Below are 19,985 nucleotides of genomic sequence, written 5' to 3'. Positions count from 1 at the left end.
TGACCAAAAAAATCAGTGGTAGGTACCTATAATGAAGAGCACTACTTAAAGAGGAGGGAGGCAGTGCAGATACACAGATGTGTGCCTGTGCACACACTCACACACCAAATATATTATTTTGGGGGTGATAATAGAAACATTTCAGTGAGTCTAAGTGGGAGAAAAGCCAAAAAGGAATTGAATCCAAAATATGAGCAAAAGAGTTTTTTTTCTTTAGAGGGCACTTTCTATTTGAAATTAAGAAAAAAATAGTGAGAGAAGGAATGAAAGTGGTCATTTATAAACTCATGTAAAGGACTTAGCTTTTCCCAAAAGCCTTGGGTTTTATTGGGAGCTTCCATGATAACATCTCAAAGATGCTGTTTCTCCACTGACCAGTGGAGTTGTTATCTGTAATGCTTTGCTTGCTTCTGTCCAATTATTTCTCACTCACCTGAACACAGTCCTCTAGTCAGCTCTCTGCCAACCATCCAGGGCTCTTTCCCTTGTTCCAATAAGGAGATAACTTGAGGCTTAGGAATGTTAAGTCCTGCTCACAAGGAGAGAATATGGAACATGGTTATGCTGTTGGGTAAATCAGATCAGAAATAAGACCCAGTCCTTGATGACCACAAAAGAGACACCACTACAGGAACAGCCAAAGAGAGAAGACGAAGCTTCCACCACAGCCAACTGGAGCTGCCCATTTCCCTGTCTTCATTTCAGCTCAAACCATTTATTTGAGAATAGGGAACAGAAATTCACCTGAGAAATTCACAGTGAAAGAAACAGATATTCCACAGAACTCTAAATTATTGGCACAGATGCCCTTACCCACGGACACCAGGTTGCTGTAGTTCTCCAGCATCACATCCCTGTACAAGTCCCTGTGAGCAGGGTCCAGGCCCTCCCACTCCTCCTGAGAGAAGTCTACGGACACATCACTGAACACCACTGATCCCTGAAACAGTAAACGTGTGTTACAGGTGTAGAAAAGAAATACTTCAGAGACTATTGTGCTTGTATTGCAAGGTAAAACAAATGAGCTATCATATTGGTGTTAATGAGAACCACTATGTCTGGATCTCAAAACAGATGCAAAAGTAATCATAATCAGTTCATTTTATATGAAAAAATCCCAACTGAATTTCATCAAGCCTATGGACTTAACTATTTTCAGGCAACACTTAAATGATACACAAAGATGCAACCAGCAAATTTCAAACAATGGACAATAAACAAGTTTTTTCCTTATCTAACAAACTGCACAGAAAGAAAAATAGATGGAAGGCACACCTGCAAAGTAAGAGACTCAAGCGATATGTCAATCAATTGCAGTGCATAGTTGTTACTTGGATTCTAATTCAAATAAATGATTTTTTTTAATGAGACAATTACGGACCTTTAAACACTGGGTGCTGATGACATTAACAAACTATTTTTAACTGTTTTAAATGCACTAATGACATAATGGTTGTTTTAAAAACATAATCCTTATCTTTGAGAGATGCATACCAATTTGCATTTGCTTCAAAACAATGCTGTTTTGGGGAGTCAAGACAGGGGGTTATGCACAGAAGAAAGAGGTATTAGTACATAAAATAAGACTGACTGAAAAGTACTGAAGCTGAATGGTAAGTATATGGTAGTTCTTAATATTACTCTTCTTTCCTGTATCTGAAATTTATTGATAAAGTTTTTTTAAGGAGAGGTGGTAGTGAATAATTGCAACAATATTTACAAGGTCCCAATCACGAGTATAGCCCCGATTTAAATGAAACTGTGATGTAGCAAATCTAATTCATACATATCTTGTAAAGAAATAACTAGAAAATGTCTAAAAATGGATTAATCAGAAATTGTGAAATAGGAATATTAACTTAAAGTATAATAAATTCCATTGTCTTACCTAAAAGAGATGAGGGTACCTTCTTTTAGGGAGTATCATGAGGTGGCACTCCTAGTAATACTACCTGAACTTTGACAATATATAATTTGACAAATACATTTTAAAACAGCAATATCTCTGAAACAGCATATAACTGAGGTTTTTCATAAACTCTAGTTCACTCTGTTACAAGAATGATTTCCTATTAATACAAATTCTTCAATATAACTTTTGCTAATGTCAGAATTTTTTACATTGTAGATATTATGAGACAATATTTAGAAGGTTCTTCCAAGAGCAGATAGCATGATCTCAACAATTCATGAGTTGGCTGAACTCACTGTAAGCATCCATCATCCTTATCCTTATTTCTGAGATAAAGAAAACTGGTGATTCACACAGAAATACCTCATGCCCCACAGATCCTGCTCCACCTCAGACAGAACTTCACGTGCAGATGCCCTAACAGAGTCGCAGCGATCTGGCTCGATCAGCTGCCAATTCCACAATCCTCCGAGCCTCATAAACCAGCTGACCTTGCAACAGTCTAACATTTGGAGCTACCAACACCACCTCCCATCCTCTCTTACTGGTGATTACTGATCTGTGGAGATAATCCTGGCTTTTCCATGTGTGTTCCCAGCTAAGCAACTCATACCTCCACTTCACCAAATCACTATCTAGACAACACAAGTTCATTCTACAGATCTGCCCGAGAGCACATGTCCTCTTCATTATAGTCTCTGGGAGAGGGCTGAGCAAAGAGCGGCTCAGTTCTTTACTGAAGGAAAATATTAATGCTGGGCCAAAAGAGGGGTACTTGGGAATGGGATGGGATTATCTGATTAGAATGAGGAAATGGGGACCAGGATCCTTAAGGGGAACCCTGATAAACCAGGAATATCAGGAGAAGGAGAGCAAATGCTTACGTCCTTTTACATTTTTGTTTATTTGTTTTTTAAGAATTGAATGACAGGAAGGTCAGAAAAAGCATCAACTCACCTGGGCCATGGCTGTCAGTATTGCAGGAGAGGATCAGTCCTCTTTGGGGCTGTTTTCCTGAAAAAGGATAGTGTTCTGAGAAGACAGGAAGGAGGAAGCATGGGAATGCTCTGGAAGTCACACTGGCTTTACAACTCTGACTGACCAGGTGCACTACCTTTACCTCCCTGGGCCTGGTAACTCTGGCTAGTGGGAGAAGGGAATAAATCCTACTCCTTCAACCCCAGAAACTGCAGGTTTTAGCTGCAGCGAGTTGTATCCTGGCTACTACATCCAAAGAAAAACAGACTCAGATTGACTCTCCTTCACCCAAGCAATCCAGGGTCCTGCCTCAGCAAGTGATTCAGGCCAGACTTTGCCCCACTTCAGTGATGTTGCTCGGAACTCAAGACAGCGCTGATATGACCTGCCCTGAGTGGATCCCTCCTCTGCAACCTCACGCCCAAGCCACATTCACCCAGATGCTGTCCTTCGGCTAGGAACACAGTACATCCTGATCAAGAAGGTCTAAAGACTTCCTTAATCAAGTCTTTTTCGCTTCCCAAGTCCAAAACAGTCAATCATCTTCTACCCCCAACCTCACCCCTACCCAACCCCAGCCACACAGAGAGGTGCACCTCATTCTTACCCTCTAGCTGTTTTGTAACATAAAGGAAAAAAAAAACTCTGCTTATATATTTATGCCATGCAAAACAATCAGCCTGTCAATTTTTATAACTTTTTAATAAGATCTTTTTTACCTATGCATATTTATATAAATTTCTCTTTTTCAATGCTTTAACTTGCTACGCTTAAGTCTTTAATCAATTATTTTATTTTGGTATAAGATTATTTGGTAAAAGACTCTGATATAATATTATCGATTATGATTTTATTTTAATATAATTTATGAGTTAGGAATCCATTTAACTTTTCCCTCTAAGGCTGGCTACCTAGCTGTACCAGGCATACATGAATACATGAATAATATTTCATGGGACATAACATGCACCATTATTTTATATGCCATTTCTATGTTGTGTTTTCCTACATATATATATATATATATACCCATAACAATATTATACACAGCAGTAATAGCAATATAACTTCACTCAGGTTCCCAGACCAGATTCCAATTTGTGTACGTGTGTGGGAAGGGGGTTCTTCCCACAGATAACACCAAGCAATTCTCGAACACCAGTAGGGGTGTCTTGAGAACTCAACTCAGTTCTGATGCCATCTGCCTGGAGACAGCACCAGATTCCCCAGGTTCAGGGCGCCGTCCTACAAGACTGCCTTCCACCTGCCACTCCAGACGCCAGTTGCAAGCCCCAGGCAGTTCCCTGTGCTTCTGCACTACCAGCTACAGACTGGAGGTTCCCACGACCTCCCTATTTAGGTTCAATTAATTTGCTGGAGTGGCTCACAGAACTCAGGAAAACAGTTTTACCAGTTTAACAAAGGTACTGTAAAGGATACAAGTAAACAGCCAGCTGAAGAGCTACAGTAGGGCAAGGTCCCAAGTAGAGGAGCTTCTATCCTTGTGGAGCTTGGGGCCCGGCTCGGTGGCACACGGGAGCATTCTGGTCCCCAAGCGTAGAAGCTCACAGAGAAGCAGGATCCACCTGGGCAGAGAGCAGTGAGCTTTTCTGGGGTTCATGAGAGGGCTTCACTGCATAGCCATGATTGACTAAATTATTGGCCACTGGCTGATTCAACCTCTAGCCCTTGCCCTCGGGTGGGGTCCAAAAGTCTCTCATTAATATGACAAGACACCCATTTCACCTTTAAGACTCTGCAATGTTTTCAGAAACTGTGACTGAAGATCAAAAATACCCAGGAAATATTTGGTTACATGAATGAACAAATATGTATTTCTTATGACTCATTATATCACAGCCACTATATAAGCTATAACCTGACTTTATATATGTTGAGAGAAAAAAAAACAGTGAGCCTTAGACTAGATAACTATGGAGAATATTTTCCCTATCATTTAAATGCTACCTTTTATCATTAGTGATACATATTTGGATCTATTTGTGGTTCTAGTTTGATTCAGTGATCTATCTGTTTATTATTTGGCCAGTATCACACTCTGTAATTACTGTAATTTAAAGTACATTTCAGTGTCTTAATAAATGTCCCCTCTACCACATACCTACTAGAATGACCAAAATCTGAACACCAAATGCTGGCAAGGAACTACAGGAACTCTCATTCATTGCTGGTGGTAATGCAAAATGGTACAGCCACTTTGGAAGACAGGTAGTTTCTAACAAAACTAAACATACTCTTACCATATGATCCAGTAATCGTGCTCCTTGGTATTTACTCAAAGGAGCTGAAAAATCACATTCAAACAAAGACTTGTATGCAGATGTTTATACAGCTTTATTTATAATTGCCAAAACCTGGAAGCAACCAAGATGTCCTTCACTACGTTAACTGTAAAAAGAACTATGCTATATCCAGACACCGGAATATTATTCAGTGATAAAAATAAACGAACTATGGAGCCATGAAAAGTCATGGTAGACTCTTAGATGCATATTACTAAATAATAGAAACCAGTATGAAAAGGCTACATACTGTCTTAATCAAATATATGATATCCTGACGAAGGCAAAACTATGGAGACAGTAAAAACATCAGTGGTGGCCAGGGGTTGGGGGAGCCATGACTAGATGGAACACAAAGGATTTTATGGGGCAGTGAAACTACTCTGTATTATCCTGTGATGAATACATGTCATTATACATTTGTCCACACTCATACAATGTACAACACAAGAGTGAACAATACTATAAACTATAAAGTTGAGGTGTCAATGTAGGTTCCTCAATTGTACCAAATGTACCACTGTGGCTGGGGATGTTGATTATGGGGAGAGCTATGCATGTATGGGGGCAGGGTGTATATGGGAAATCTCTGTACTTTGCTTTTATTGTAGACCTAAAACTGCTTTAGAATAAAGTCTTTAAGAGTTTGCCTCTGAAGCTAGACCATGTAGATTAAAAATAAAGAACTAAATAATCCCTCATAACTCATCTTTTTAAAACGTTTCTTGATATTCTGACTTACATTTTTTTTTAACACAGATTGGTTACAAAAGTTGTATTGGTATTTTTCTTGGGACTGAATAAAATGAATGCATTGACTTAAGGAATTCTGGTATCTTTGTGATGTTGGGACTTGCTTTCCCAGAACACAGAAAACCTTTCTGTTTATTCAAGCCAATGTTTGTGTCCTTAGAAACATTTAAAAGTTTTCTTCATATGTGTCATTTTCTTTTCTTTTTGAGATCATTCCCAGGTATTATAATGTTATTTATGGCTATAATTATTTTATACAATTAATTTGTAATTATTACATATTACTGTTATACATAATTATGTTATAATATAAATTACAGGCATACTGTGTCTTATTGCACCTCACTTTTTTGTACTTCGCAGTATTGCATTTTTTACAGACTTACTGAAAGCTCAGATGATAGCATTTTTTAACAATAAAGTTATTTTAAAATTAAGAATGTACCTTTTTTAGTAGGTACAATGCTATCATACACTGAATAGACTACAGTAGAGTATAAACATGACTTGTATATGCACTGGGAAACTAAAAAAAATCACTTGAGTCACTTTATTGCAATATTTGTTTTATTGCAGTGGTCTGGAACTGAACACAGAATATCTCCAAGGTATGCCTGTATTTATTCGTTTATTTTTGTAATTATTATTATACTTTGCCCAACGTGTGGAACTTGGGGCCTGGCTCAGTGGCCCATGGGAGCATTCTGGCTCCCCAAGCGTAAAAGCTCACAGAGAAGCAGGATCCACCCGTGCTTATATCTGCTATATATATTATATATACTATTGATTATGGTATGTTGACTGTGGACCTTTTTGAAGTCTCATTATTTGCATTAGTTTTCAGTCTATAACAGGCTATTAATATACGCCTCTCTCATTCTCAGTTTAGAACAAACCTGGGGAAAGAGAGCAAAACAATAGGGACCATGAAACCCTGCATTCCACAGTGAGAACTTTCGCTGTTTAATGAATCATGCGATGCAAAAGGAGCGGCTGGAAACTGATTTTGTGCCCTTGGTTCAACTCAAGATCTACTCTAAAGGTATTTTAGATACTGGAGTGTATGAGAAGACTGTCCTTGAGAGAAAGATCTATATTTGTAAAGTACTGGTGTGCTTTCCTACTTCATAAGGAAAAGAGGGGACCCCAGTGTCAACGGGGTTCCACGTGCAGTGTGATGAGAATTCTAAGGAAAACTTTCCTGGTGTTCCCAGAGTTTAGAAGACACAGAGTCTGGGGCCTAATTCCCTCCTGGGAGTAGATATGACCCCACAGGGAGCTGGCCAGGGTCTGGGTTTATTCCAAGCCTACCAGGAGCATTTCCAGTCGGGGTACTTCCCTCTAGAAAAGGGCCCCACAGAGGACTAATGCCCAAAGGCTGGGTGTAGGTAGGGTCTGTAAGCAGCCAGCTAGAGTAGAGCCTTTGCCCTCTCCTCAGAAAGAATCGATGTGAACATGCCCCAAGGCAAGAAAGGACCAGCGTCAATACAATTAAGATTTCTCTTGTCTAGTCCTCTCTTTTCCCTGCCTCCAACCTCGAGAAATTGAGAATATCTAGTGAAATAGAGAAGAAGTTCAAGAGGAGGAAAGACAGAAACAGTCATCAAGGCTTTCTCACTGCAAACTTCTAGCTCAAGGGCCAATACCAAAAAGATTTATGGTGTATTCATTAGTACAGTGAAATGGACACTATAATTACTAAAACAAGACTGATTTTGTGACTGAAAGAAACCAGAGGACTGTTTGTTACCCAACATTGACTGAAAAACTTATCCTTGGGGAGGAAGTCAACTGGCCACAGAGAAGCTTGATAGAAGTTATAGGGAAGAAAAAAGCAATTGTTTCCTAGTTGTTTCCTATGGAATACTGTTTTTCTAATAGGTTACAAAAAAATATTAATACTGGTGATAGTACCTTCTTTCTGATTTTCGTCCTGTGAATGTTTCCAATATTTCACTAATAGGGTATTAGGTTAGTTCATTCAAAAAATCTTTAATACAGAAATTTCCAAACAAACACAAGTGGAATCTAAAGTCTCAAACCCGTCATGTATCCACTCACTAGCCTCACTCACTGTCAAGTCACGGCCAGTGCTCCTCTACCTGGTCTCTCACCCACTAATTTTAGGTTAGCTTTCATTTTTTTGAACAGCTTTTATTAAGATATGCCTCACATAGCATATAAATCACTTAAAGTATACAATTCCATGTTTTCTACTCTATCTAAAAATCACAATCTAATTTTGGAACATCTCCCTTAAAAGAAACCCCATGAACAGTCAGTTGTCATTTTCCCTAAACAAACACTAACCTACACTCTGCCTTCTATGGACTTGTGTATTCTAGACATTTCTTATAAATGGAATAATACAGTCGCCTTTTGTGACTAGATTCTTTTACTCAGCATGTTTTCTAGGTACATTTATACTGTAGCATGTATCAGAACTCATTCCTTTTTATTGCCAAGTAATATTCCATTGTGTGGATATGTCGTCTTCTGTTTTTCTATCCATCAGTTGATGAAAATGTGGATTATTTCCACGTGTTGGCTATTGTAAATAATATTGCTTGAATGGTTATATACATGTTTATGTGTGAATATATGTTTGCATGTATATCTCTTGGTATATACCTAGGAGTGGAACTGTTGGATCATATGGTAACTCTTAACAGTTGAAGAACTGCCAAACTGTTTTTTGAAGTGGCTGCACCATTTTATATCCCACCAGCAATTTCTCCAGATCTTCACCAACACTTTTTATTGTCTGTCTGTGTTATCATAGCTGTCCTGGTAGGTATGAAGTAGTATCTCACTGTGGCTTTGGTTTACATTTTCCTCATGATTAATGATGCTCAGTGAAGTTAGCTTTTAAGAATCCAGTTCTCTGGAATGTTTTTCTACTGCAATTTCCATTATACTCCCTTACTTTCCAAAGGCATTCCCATTCACGCTGGAATAGGCTATAACTCTGTTTCCTATTAAGGAAAAGAAATTGAGAGTGTGATGAACATTTTGAACGGCTAATGGGAGTGGGGAACCAGTGCATCTTTGCATGCTTTTGGCCTGGAGAAGGAATTGAGGAAATTAGGATAGAAAGAGCTTAGGCCCCAAACACTGGAGAGACTGATGCTCACCCTAATTCTCTTGAGTAAAACTCTAGGCTTTCAGTTAAACTTTTCACTTGCACCACCCAAATTACTTTAATTCAGAGGAAGCCTGCTCAAATTGCCATGGCTTATTTTAAAAAAATCTATCTATCTGTATTCTAACTCTCCTACTTTTGTGCCTAATTTTTACATTAAACAGAATCAGAAGGAAAGGTAACAGCCTTATGGAGTCACCACTGGAGTGTTCACTCACTGTGTAATCAAGCTAATATTTAATAGCTGTAGGTACCTGTCATGCTCACAGTCCATTTCCTGAGGAAGAAGGTGCCCACCTGAGTGTGAAATTTCTTTTAAGTTTTCTCATTTTAAAAAAGCTAATTTTACTTATTATTCCATAAATTGCATTTATTATAGAAATGTCTCAAATTTACTTACTTCCTCAATTAAATGCTAACTTATCAAAGTATGATAAAATTTTGAAGGTTGAAAAATCCCTTACCACAGGAAACAAGGAAATCAGTGTGAACACAAAACCTTAAAAAGTAGACTTTTGAGCTCTGGCGGCACTTAAAGTTAGCCCAACAATAGCTGCACTTTCACCCAACACAAACTCTCAGGCACCACATACATATTTAGTCCTTTATTCAATCTCAAGAAAGAAGAGAAGATAAAAGAGGGCTCCTGGATAACAGCTGACTCCAAGTCTTAGAATAGAAAAGAAAAATTGACTAGATCTAGAACCTTCTACTGTTGCCAAAAGGTGATGTTATTGTCAAAAATATCAGGTGCTGTGCTGAAATGATTCCTTTTAAGAGTCTCCTAAGAGAAGCCCTCACTGGCCAAGTAATGAAATTTATGCAACATACTGTGAATATACCTCCTGCCACTTCTCCTTGTACTATGATGGAGTCTATGACAATCAGTTAATTAAAATACTGGAAAAGGCTGTAAGTACACAGTACCATGGGAGAGAAAAACAGGAAGTGCACGAAAGAAGAGGGTAAATAAAAGTCCCTTTTTTTTTTTTTAATGCAGACAGTAAGTTTATGTATGTTTTCTTCTTTTCCTATGCTTTATATTTCTGGTATAAACTACTTCTTTCCTTTTGTACAATCTGAGAAGTATAAACTCAGGGAACTCTGAAAAAGGAAAAACTACCAAAACCAAGAAGGACCCACCACACCTGTAGCCTCACACACTAAGATAGAAAGGGTATTCCACAGTTGGTCTGCACCACTGGACACACAAAAATCCAATAAGGTACAATAAACAAATAAGCTGAACGTCCCAAATGAGAGCTCATTGCATACACAAACCATTAGCATCTAGAAAATGAACATTTTACTAACAAAATTAAACCCCTAATAATTATATAGTGGTATTAATTAGGACAATTTACGCTTTTTAAAAAAACACCACTAAGCCCAGGTCAATATATCTTCAGGACAGGACCTCTAGTTGTAGTAACACTGCAGAGCATGCAAAACTTAAGAGCACACATCAAGTCCAATAAAGAAACAGAGTCACAAAAATAAAATTCTATATAAACACAGAAATTTACATGTCCAATGAAGTGTGAAAAGGGACTCAGCATAATGATCACACGCTCGGGTTCAAATGATCTTATATTGTGGAGCTGAGTCCACGGTACCAACCACGAATAGTTGACAATTCAGCCTTAAAGCTAGTCCTTGGTTGTTTTTTTCCTCCCTCATATCTGATTTGGTAATTTATATCTTATCTCCTTTATTTTCTTTTGAGTTTTGCTAGAGGTTCATCCATTTTATTAATTCTAAAAACTTAAATTATGGCTTTGTTAATTTTTTCTATTGTACGGACTTTATATTTCAAACATATATTTACATTTGAGCTCTTATTACTTCCTATTTTTGCTCTTTGGGCTTAATTTAGTATGTTTTTCTTAACTTGAAATGAATACATACATCACTAATTTTTCAACATTCTACATTCTTTTTTACTAGCATGTACATTTGTGGCTATATGCTTTCCCCAGGTCAACTTTAGCAATACCCCAATTTTGATATATTTTCATTATCATTAAATTTAAAATATTTTTAATTTTTATTGCAATATCTTCTTTGATTCACAATTTATACATTGCTTAAATCCCAAACATTGGGATATTTGTAAATATCTTTTTGCTATTTATTTCTGGCTAGATTACACTGTGATCAGAAAACATACCATATTATCTCAATCCTTTGAAATTTATTGAGATTGTCACAATGACACATTCCTTTTATAGTGCTGCATATAATAAATTTGGGTAAATATCTCATATGCATCTTAAAATAACACAGTGTAGTTGTATGGAACACTCTTCTACATGTAGCTATTAAGTCAAGTTTGTCAATCACATTGTTCAAATATAATACAGCTTTACTGGATTTACATTAATTGATCTATCAGTATTGAGAAAAGTGCTAAAATCAATAATGGATAGAAAATAAATTTGTAACATTAATAAGACAATGGAGTTTTAAACAGCAAGAGTAATAGTGACCTACAGCTACGTGAAGCAACATGGATGAATCTTGCAAATTCAAACTACATAATATTATTAGATAGTACATTCTTATTATACATGAAATGTAATGTTGAGCTAAATGTCAGATATTAAGTGATTTTATGTAAGATTCAAGAACAGGTAAAACTAATCTATGATAATAGAAAACACAATAATGGCTAACTTTGGAAGAGGTGGATAGTGAATGGATGGGAAAAAACTTGGGGTTCTGGAATGTTGTTTATGTCCAATTTTTCTGTTTTGAGCTCTAGTTGAGTATGCTCATTTTGTAAAATTCATTAAGTCATGTACTTTGATTTTTGTACTTTGTGCAATTTAAAACCATATGATATACCTTTATATCAGCAGATCCATGAAAAAATACTAAGTGACCAAGTATTAGACAAAATAAGGGACCTGTATGGTTCTAAATAGCTAGCAGGAATTTAACTTGGATAACCATATTGAAAATCAGCTTGGCATTATCTAGGAATTTTTAAGATACACACATATCCTGTGGTCCAGCAATTCCATTTGTATGTCTATACCCTAGGGAAGGATGCATATGTGTAGCAGGGTACTTACAAAAGTATGTTTAGAGCAGCCCTTTCTAAAGAGCCAAAAACTGGAAAAAAACAATGTCCAAATTACAGCTACATGTACCAACTTACATGAGTACGCCTCAGAAATAAAATATTGTATAAGAAAAGCAACACTCAAAACAGTTTGTTTAGGGATGTATGGATATGTGATAAACATTAACAAAAACAAAAACTGTCATCAAAGTCAGGATAAGGGTTACCTAAAGAGGTGAAAAGATTAGGTATATTCTGGGGGCAGAGCTAATGGGCTTCAGGAGTGTTGACACAAATGTTTGTTATACAGAAGTTCCCTTATAATTACTTCTTAAATTGTATGTCACTATTTCAAGCACTTTTTTGTATATCTGTAATATTCAGAAATTTCTTTTTAAAAAGAAATAAAAACTCTTTAATAGCTACAAATAATTTTTACTGAAAACATAAAATTAAATAGTAACTGCTCTTAAGAATACAGTCTTGAAAGTAATGTATACCATTTGTGCATAACAGACTTAGAAGGAAATCAATTAAAATATTGACAGTGGTTATGTTGGGGTGGTTGGAGTTTAGTTTTGCTCTTTCTTTATAACTTCCTAGTTTACAAATTCTTTAAAATAATCATGTTGTAAAATTCCTGATTAGAAAAGACATATGTACCCCTATGTTTATTGCTGTACTGTTTGCCGTACCCAAGATATGGAAGCAATCTAAGTATCCATCAACAGAAGAATGAATAAAAAAGATGTGGTATACATACACAATGTATTATTATTCAGCCATAAAAAGAAAAGAAATCGACTTCATGTAATTGTAGATTAATTACACCAAAATAATAAAAAAAAAAAAGAAAAAGAAAAATCATTCCATTTGCAACAACATGGATGGAGCTACAGGGTATTATGCTCAGTGAAATAAGCCAGGCAGAGAAAGACAAATACCATATGATCTGTGGAGTTTAAAAACAAAAAAAAGAGATCACACACCTCAACACCCAGAAAGAAAATAACTTGATTAAAAAGTGGGCAGAAGATATGAACAGACACTTCTCCAAAGAAAAATTCAGATGGCCAACAGGCACATGAAAAGATGCTCCACATCGCTTATTATCAGGGAAATGCAAATTAAAACCACAATGAGATATCATCTCCACCAGTTAGGATGCCAACATCCAAAAGACAGACAACAACAAATGCTGGCGAGGATGTGGAGAAAAGGGAACGCTCCTACACTGCTGGTGGGAATGTAAAATAGTTCAACCATTGTGGAAAACAATACGGAGGTTCCTCAAAAAACTCAAAATAGAAGTACCATCTGACCCAGGAATTCCAGTCCTAGGAATTTACCCAAAGAAAACAAGATCCCAGATTCAAAAAGACATATACACCCATGCACTTATCACAGCACTACTTACAAGAGCCAAATTAGGGAAGCAACTCAAGTGTCCATCAGTAGATGAATGGATAAAGAAGATGTGGTACATAATACACAATGGAATATTATTCAGCCATAAAAAGAAAACAAATCGTACCATTTGCAACAACATGGATGGAACTAGAGGATATTATGCTCAGTGAAATAAGCCAGGCAGACATAAGAAAAAAACAGATCCTACCATTCGCAACAACATGGATGGAGCTAGAGGGTATTATGCTCAGTGAAATAAGCCAGGCGGAGAAAGACAAGTACCAAATGATTTCACCCATATGTGGAGTACAACAACAAAGCAAAACTGAAGGAACAAAACATTAGCCAACTCACAGACTCCAAGAAGGGACTAGAGGTTACCAAAGGGAAGGGGTTGGGGAAGGTGAGCGGGGAGAGAGGGAGAAGGGGATTAAGTAGCATTATGATTAGCACACATAATGTAGGTGGCCCAGGGCAAAGCAGTATAGTACAGAGAAGACAAGTAGTGACTGTAGCATCTTACTGTGCTGATGGACAGTGACTGCAATGGTGGCGGGGGGGGGGGGAGGATAATATGGGTGAATGTTGTAACCACAATGTTCATGTGACACCTTCAGAAGATTGTATATCAATGACACCTTAATAAAAATACATAAACAAAAATAAAGTGAGCCTCTTGGAGGCAAACCAGAAGGAACAAAGTAGCAGTAGCCTCAGAGACTGAAAAGGGACTAGTGGTTACCAAGGGGAAGGGGTTGGGGTCAGTTAGGAGAAGGAGGAAAGGGATAAAGGGGCACAATAATTTGCAATCACAATATAAGCTAGTCACCTGGGCAGTAGTAGTACAGCCCACAAAATAGTTCAAGATTCTGTAACATCTTACTATGTTGACAGATGTAGTGACTGCACTAGAGGTGGTGAAGATTTAATAATATGGGTAACTGTTGAACCACTGTGTTGTGCATTTGAAACAAACATCAGATTTATATCAACGATACTTTTAAAAAAATGTATGTGTGTTTAAAAGGAAACTAAAACAGTACATAGAGAACCTGAGCTCTTTTCTACATTAATATATGAATATTACATAGAGGTAAATGAGGGAGAATACTGAGATATGTGTGTCCACCCGGAGGTCTTCCCATCATTTCCTGAATAGAAATTTGTAAGAACCAAGTCACTTGATAACTGTATTAAACAAGACCATCCCAGGAGAAACAAAGCAAAAAGGAAACCCCGCTGCACCTTGTATTTGGTTTGGCCAACAGCCATTCCTCCTCCTTCCTCTGGGGACCCTTCTGAGAAGAGCAGAGCTGAGAAGAAGAAAGGAAATATGAGATGGCAGGCCTTTCTTGTGGCCCAAACTGCCCAGACTGGAAGCAGTTCTGGACCCGCATCAACCACCCATGGAGACAAGGAGAGTGGTCAAAAGCGTCAAGGCTGTCCTGAGCATTCCTAGTGTCAGAAGGGGAGAAGTTTCTGCTACCCAAGACCTCAATCTGACCTGACCTCACACGAGTAACCACTGGTACACACACGCTATTACCCCGGCACGATTACAACTACCCTGCAAGTGCACACGCGAAGTTGCACGATCACACACACATCCTCACAGTCACAGGCAGCGCACTTAGTGGTAACATTCATGCCACCGCCGTCACACACAACCGGCAGACAGAACCGCATGATCACAGATTCTGACACAATGTCACACAAAATTACACGGACCCAAACTCACAGCCCCATCACGGGGACAGTCTCACCTGCACACACACAGTCAGGCGGTGTCACAGCAACACGGGGATATCCACAGTCACCTGCCAGCAGAGCTCAGAACTCCGCACACGGTCACGGTCACAATGACACCCGCACACAGCGCCACAGTCACATTATGCCACAATCGCACACATGGAATCCTACACCTCTTGTCCCCTCCACCCCTCAGCGCGACCAACTCACACAGGGCGGAGACTCCAGACCCGGCCAGACAGTTCCTGCAGACTCCCAGGGACGAGCCGGAACAACCTAGTCGGAAGCCCAGTACCTAGGCCCCTCACTTTGCACTTCTTCTCCGGAGGCCGAGCGTCCCGCAGGCAAGTGAAAAGGCAGCCCGGGTCCCCGGGGGGCTGCTGGGAAATGTAGTTTGGAGCCGGATCCGCTGGGGCAAGACGGCGCCCCGACCTCCGGTTTTCCGGCTGATGCACAGGCTGATCCAAGCCGACATCCTTGCTTCCCTCTCAGAATCGCTGCCAGGAATCTTCGAGATCAATATGCAGTCTCTGGGTGAGGCTCCCACATGAGTGGAGGCCCCACGTCCTGGAGACAAGCTTCCTCCACCAACCGTGCCAATTCCAGGGAGCCATGTTCCCTGAGAAATAGAAAAGGTCGCTGGATTCGCAAGTTCTTCTGGGAAATGTAGTCTAGACCGGAAAGCGTGAGGTACCCGCCAGGAAGATTGTCTTAGAAGTCCTGCGCCGAACTTGCCCGCAGTCCTTTCAGGGAGACCAGGAGTTTATCTTGAAGGATAACCTTTAGAGAAGGAGCTTCCATGAAGAGACGAGAAGTCAAGCATAATGACATCAGGTGGAACCTATGTGCCAAGATCAGGATATACATGTTTATGTTTAAGGGAAGATTGATCCCAAAAAACTACGTCTCAGCATGATTTTGGTAGGAATTGACAAGCTGACGCGAAAATTCAGATGGCCTGGAAGGGACCCAGAAAAGCCAAATAATCGTGAAAATGAAAAACAAAGTTAAAGGACTCACGTTTTCTAATTACAAAACTTACGCAGTTACAGTAATCAGTATTATTGGCATAAAAATAGATTTCTAGCATTGAGTGCATAAATAAGCCCTTATATTTACAGTCTATTGATTTTCAACAAAGGTACCAAAGCAACTTAATGCAAGAAAGAATAGTCTTTTCAACATATGATACGGGAACAACTGGATAGAGACATGCAAAAAAAAGTTACTCGAAATCTAATTATTCTAACAACATTTGTTGACAGTGCTATTACCTTTCTCAAATCTGTGGTAGCAAGATAACAGGCACCCCAATATGACCACATTCTAATTCCTGGAGCCTGTGAATATGTTACGTTATATGGCATAGGGCATCAAGTTAGCAGATGGAATTAAAGTTGCTAAGAAACTGGCCTTAAAATAGGGAGATTTTCCTGGATTATATGGTTGGGCCCAATGTAACAGCAGGGTCCTTAAAAGCGGAAGAGGAAAGCCAAGCATAAGAGTCAATGTCAGAGTGGTATAATGTGAGATTCAACCAATCATTATTGGATTTGCAGATGAAAGGGGTCCACCAGGTGAGGAATGCAGGAAGTGTGTCCAAGCTAGATAGGGAAGGAAACATCCTCTCCAGCCTCTAGAAAGGAATGCAACCATGTCAACTCGATTCTACAACTGTGAAATTCATTTCAGACTTTTGACCCAAAGAATTATAAGATAATAACTATGTTGTTAGTGCCACTAGGTGGATGGTAATTTGTCACAGCAACAATAGGAAACTAATAAAGCAACTTTATTAATCAATTATCCATGTATCTGTGAGTCTAATTCTGGAATCATGTATATGTCTGTCCTTAGCAAATACTAGCCTAGTGTGAATACTCTTTATTGAGAAATAATTCACATAGAATGAAATGCACCATTTTAAACTGTACAATTTGATGGATTTTGCTACATTCACGTGGTTTGTGCAACCATTGCTGCTATCTTATTCCTGAATATTTTTATCATCTCAAGAGAAACCCTGTACTTGCAGTGTTCACTCTCCATTGCCACCTTTCCCCCATCAACTGGCTTCCAAAAGTAGATTTCCTGTTTGTATGGATTTGTCTAGTCTAGACATTTCACAAAAATAGAATTAAATGAGGCCACTTGTGTCTGTCTTACTTACTTAGCATATTGTTGCCAAGGTTCATCCAAGTTGTATCAGTACTTCATTCCTTTATATTACTAAATCATATTTCATTGTACAGATATACCACCTTTTTTTAGCCATTCCTCAATTGATGGACTTCTGGGTTGTTTCTAATTTATGGAAATTATAAATAATGGTGCAGTATATTCATAGGCACATTTTTAAAAATTTTGGTATCATTAATATACAATTACAGAAAGAACACTATGTTTACTAGGTTACCCCCTTCACCAAGTCCCCCCCCCACATACCCCTTCACAGTCACTGTTCATAGGCACATTTTTTATGTGAAAATGTTTTAGGTTCTCTTAGGTATGTACCTAGGAGTGGCATTGCTGGGTCCTATGGTAATTCTGTTTTAACTTTTCAAAGAAAAGCCAAACTGTTTTCCACATAGAGTTTTAGTTTTGCAAGATAAAAAAATTTCTGGAGATCTGTTGCACAGCAATGTGAATGTATATTATACTACTGAACTCTACACTTAAAGATGTTTGCAGTGGTAAATTTTATGTACATTTTATAACAATTCTTTTAAAACTCTGTACACAAATATAGTATTCTATAGTAGTTTTATTTATAATAACCAAAACCTGGAAACAATCCAGATGTCCTCCAATGGTGAACAGTTAAACTGTTGTCATCTATACCATGGAATACTACTCAGCATTTTTAAAAAAAATGATCTATTGATACACACAACCTGTACAAATATCTAGAGAATTATGACAAGTGAAAAAACCCAATCACAAAAGATTGTACACTGTGTGATTTCATTTTCTATAACATTCTTCAAATGACAAAATATAAAAATGAAGGACAAAGTAGTAGTTACCAGTGATTAAGGAGGGTGTGAAGTTGGGAGGAAAATCAGTGTGACTAGGGAAATATGAGGCATCCTTGGGGAAATGGACATGTTCTGTATCTTGATTGTATCAAGGTCAATGTAGATCTTGTGATATTATCGTATAGTGTTGCAAATGTTACCATTGAGAGAAACTGCATAAAGAATACACCAGATCTCTCTTATTCTTTCAACTGTATATAAATCCTCAATTATTTCAAAATAGGAAGTCAAGCTAAAAAAAATATTAGGGAGAATTTTCCTAAAAAGAACTTTAAGCCTTTCATTTGTTCAGGTCAAGTTTTGTTTCTTGTGGGAGTGTTTTAAAGTCTATCTTCTATAAAAAGTGCATTTCTTAAGTTTATTTCTAGATATTTTATATTTTTGTGCTGTTGTGATTGTTTCTTATCTATCATACTTCCTGTTTTTTAATGTATGAAGACTTGAATTCTGTATGTTATCTCTTGCCATACTACTACATTTTATTATTGTTTTTAGAATTTTCCATTAGTTTTCTTAGATTGTTAAATGTATACTAGCATATCATCTGCCAGTAGAGATTGTTTCAACTTTTACCAGACAGTTTTATAACTCTAATTGTTTTCTCTTTTTCAACTGCATTGGCTAATGCCTCTAAAATAATGTTAAAAATGTGTGATGATAATAGGCATCCTTGCCTTTGTTCTGAATCTAGCACAAATGTTTCCTGAGTTTCATTATTAAGTAAGGTAAGATACTGAGTTTTGGGCTGAGGTAGATATAAATAAAGATATATACAGATAGATCTATAAAGATATTTATATGTACATATACATATATACACACAATAAGTATCAATAAATCATAAACGCTTACATTTTTTAGAAATGGGTTTTGAAGTTTTAAAGAGATGCTTTCCTCTTTAGGCCTATTAATATGATAAATTATATGAAAGTTTGTTAACATCTTGTCATTCTTTCATTTCTAAAAACACTTGGCTATTCATTGAAGTTAGAATACTATCTCATTTAAATCTTGCAACTATTTGATTTAGAAATTTTTTTCACCAATATTTATTAGTATGATATGCCTATACAAATTTTTATGCAATAATAAGGTTTGATATTACTTTAAAACATAAAACACATATGGGAGTTCTATTTTTTCTCTTACTTTTTAATAGTGGGACATTTGATCTTTTAAAGTTTAATAGAATCTCTGTGAAACTTTGTGTGTGTGTGTGTGTGTGTGTGTGATAAACCTATTTTCACTATTCTATGTATAGTGGTCTATTTGGACATTCTGTCTCGAATGGGATCAACTTTGGCAAATTACATTTTCCTTCAAAATTATCTATTTCAAATCAATTTTCACATTTATTTGCAAAAAAACTGTACAAAGTAGTCTCTTAGGATCTAAAACATTTCTCTCTTCCAATTATTAACCTTGTTATTTCTCAGTTTATATGTTTGTCTTTTTTCAGATTTGTTTGGTCGTGTGTTGCTAATGCTCCCCAAAACCGACCTCCAAAAGTGGGTGGCTAAAAAGAAGAAACGGCAGGCCCCAAATGGAGTTAGTTACCTGTGCTAAAAGTCCAACAAGACTTAATACCTAACTTTCCGGGCACGCTGGCTCCAGACTACGTCTCCCAGAAGTT

General features: G+C 37.6%; 2 protein-coding genes across 8 annotated transcripts in view; one reads left to right on the top strand and one right to left on the bottom strand.

Annotated features, from left to right (window-relative positions):
- Nucleotides 1–7,768, top strand: part of LOC140847101 (uncharacterized) — a 112,189-nt gene extending 104,421 nt beyond the window's left edge. For 2 of the 7 annotated variants that reach the window (XR_012126789.1, XM_073226281.1), the window contains 2 exons: nucleotides 6,523–6,554; nucleotides 6,831–7,768. Coding sequence is in view for 1 of the 7 variants with exons in the window: in XM_073226281.1 (XP_073082382.1) it covers nucleotides 6,523–6,554; nucleotides 6,831–6,867 (69 nt within the window). In the remaining 6 variants the exon portion in view is untranslated. Of the gene's footprint in view, nucleotides 1–2,830; nucleotides 2,861–6,522; nucleotides 6,624–6,830 lie in introns of those variants that run through there. The other 5 variants (XR_012126791.1, XR_012126788.1, XR_012126782.1 and 2 more) reach the window with 4 other exon arrangements.
- ZNF383 (zinc finger protein 383) overlaps nucleotides 1–15,544 on the bottom strand; it is a 30,234-nt gene extending 14,690 nt beyond the window's left edge. The window contains exons 1-5 of the mRNA XM_037004421.2: nucleotides 15,525–15,544; nucleotides 14,811–14,878; nucleotides 2,870–2,926; nucleotides 814–940; nucleotides 434–529 (exon numbers count right to left, since the gene is read on the bottom strand). Coding sequence (XP_036860316.2) covers nucleotides 434–529; nucleotides 814–940; nucleotides 2,870–2,878 — 232 coding nt within the window. The 5' untranslated portion in view covers nucleotides 2,879–2,926; nucleotides 14,811–14,878; nucleotides 15,525–15,544. The remainder of the gene's footprint in view (nucleotides 1–433; nucleotides 530–813; nucleotides 941–2,869; nucleotides 2,927–14,810; nucleotides 14,879–15,524) is intronic.
- Between the last annotated feature and the right edge of the window lie 4,441 nt (nucleotides 15,545–19,985).

This window comes from Manis javanica, chromosome 17 (genome assembly GCF_040802235.1).
Source record: "Manis javanica isolate MJ-LG chromosome 17, MJ_LKY, whole genome shotgun sequence".
NCBI lineage: Eukaryota > Metazoa > Chordata > Mammalia > Pholidota > Manidae > Manis > Manis javanica.
The sequence above is the reverse complement of the archived record's forward strand: the minus strand, read 5'-3'. Positions and strand labels throughout refer to the sequence as shown.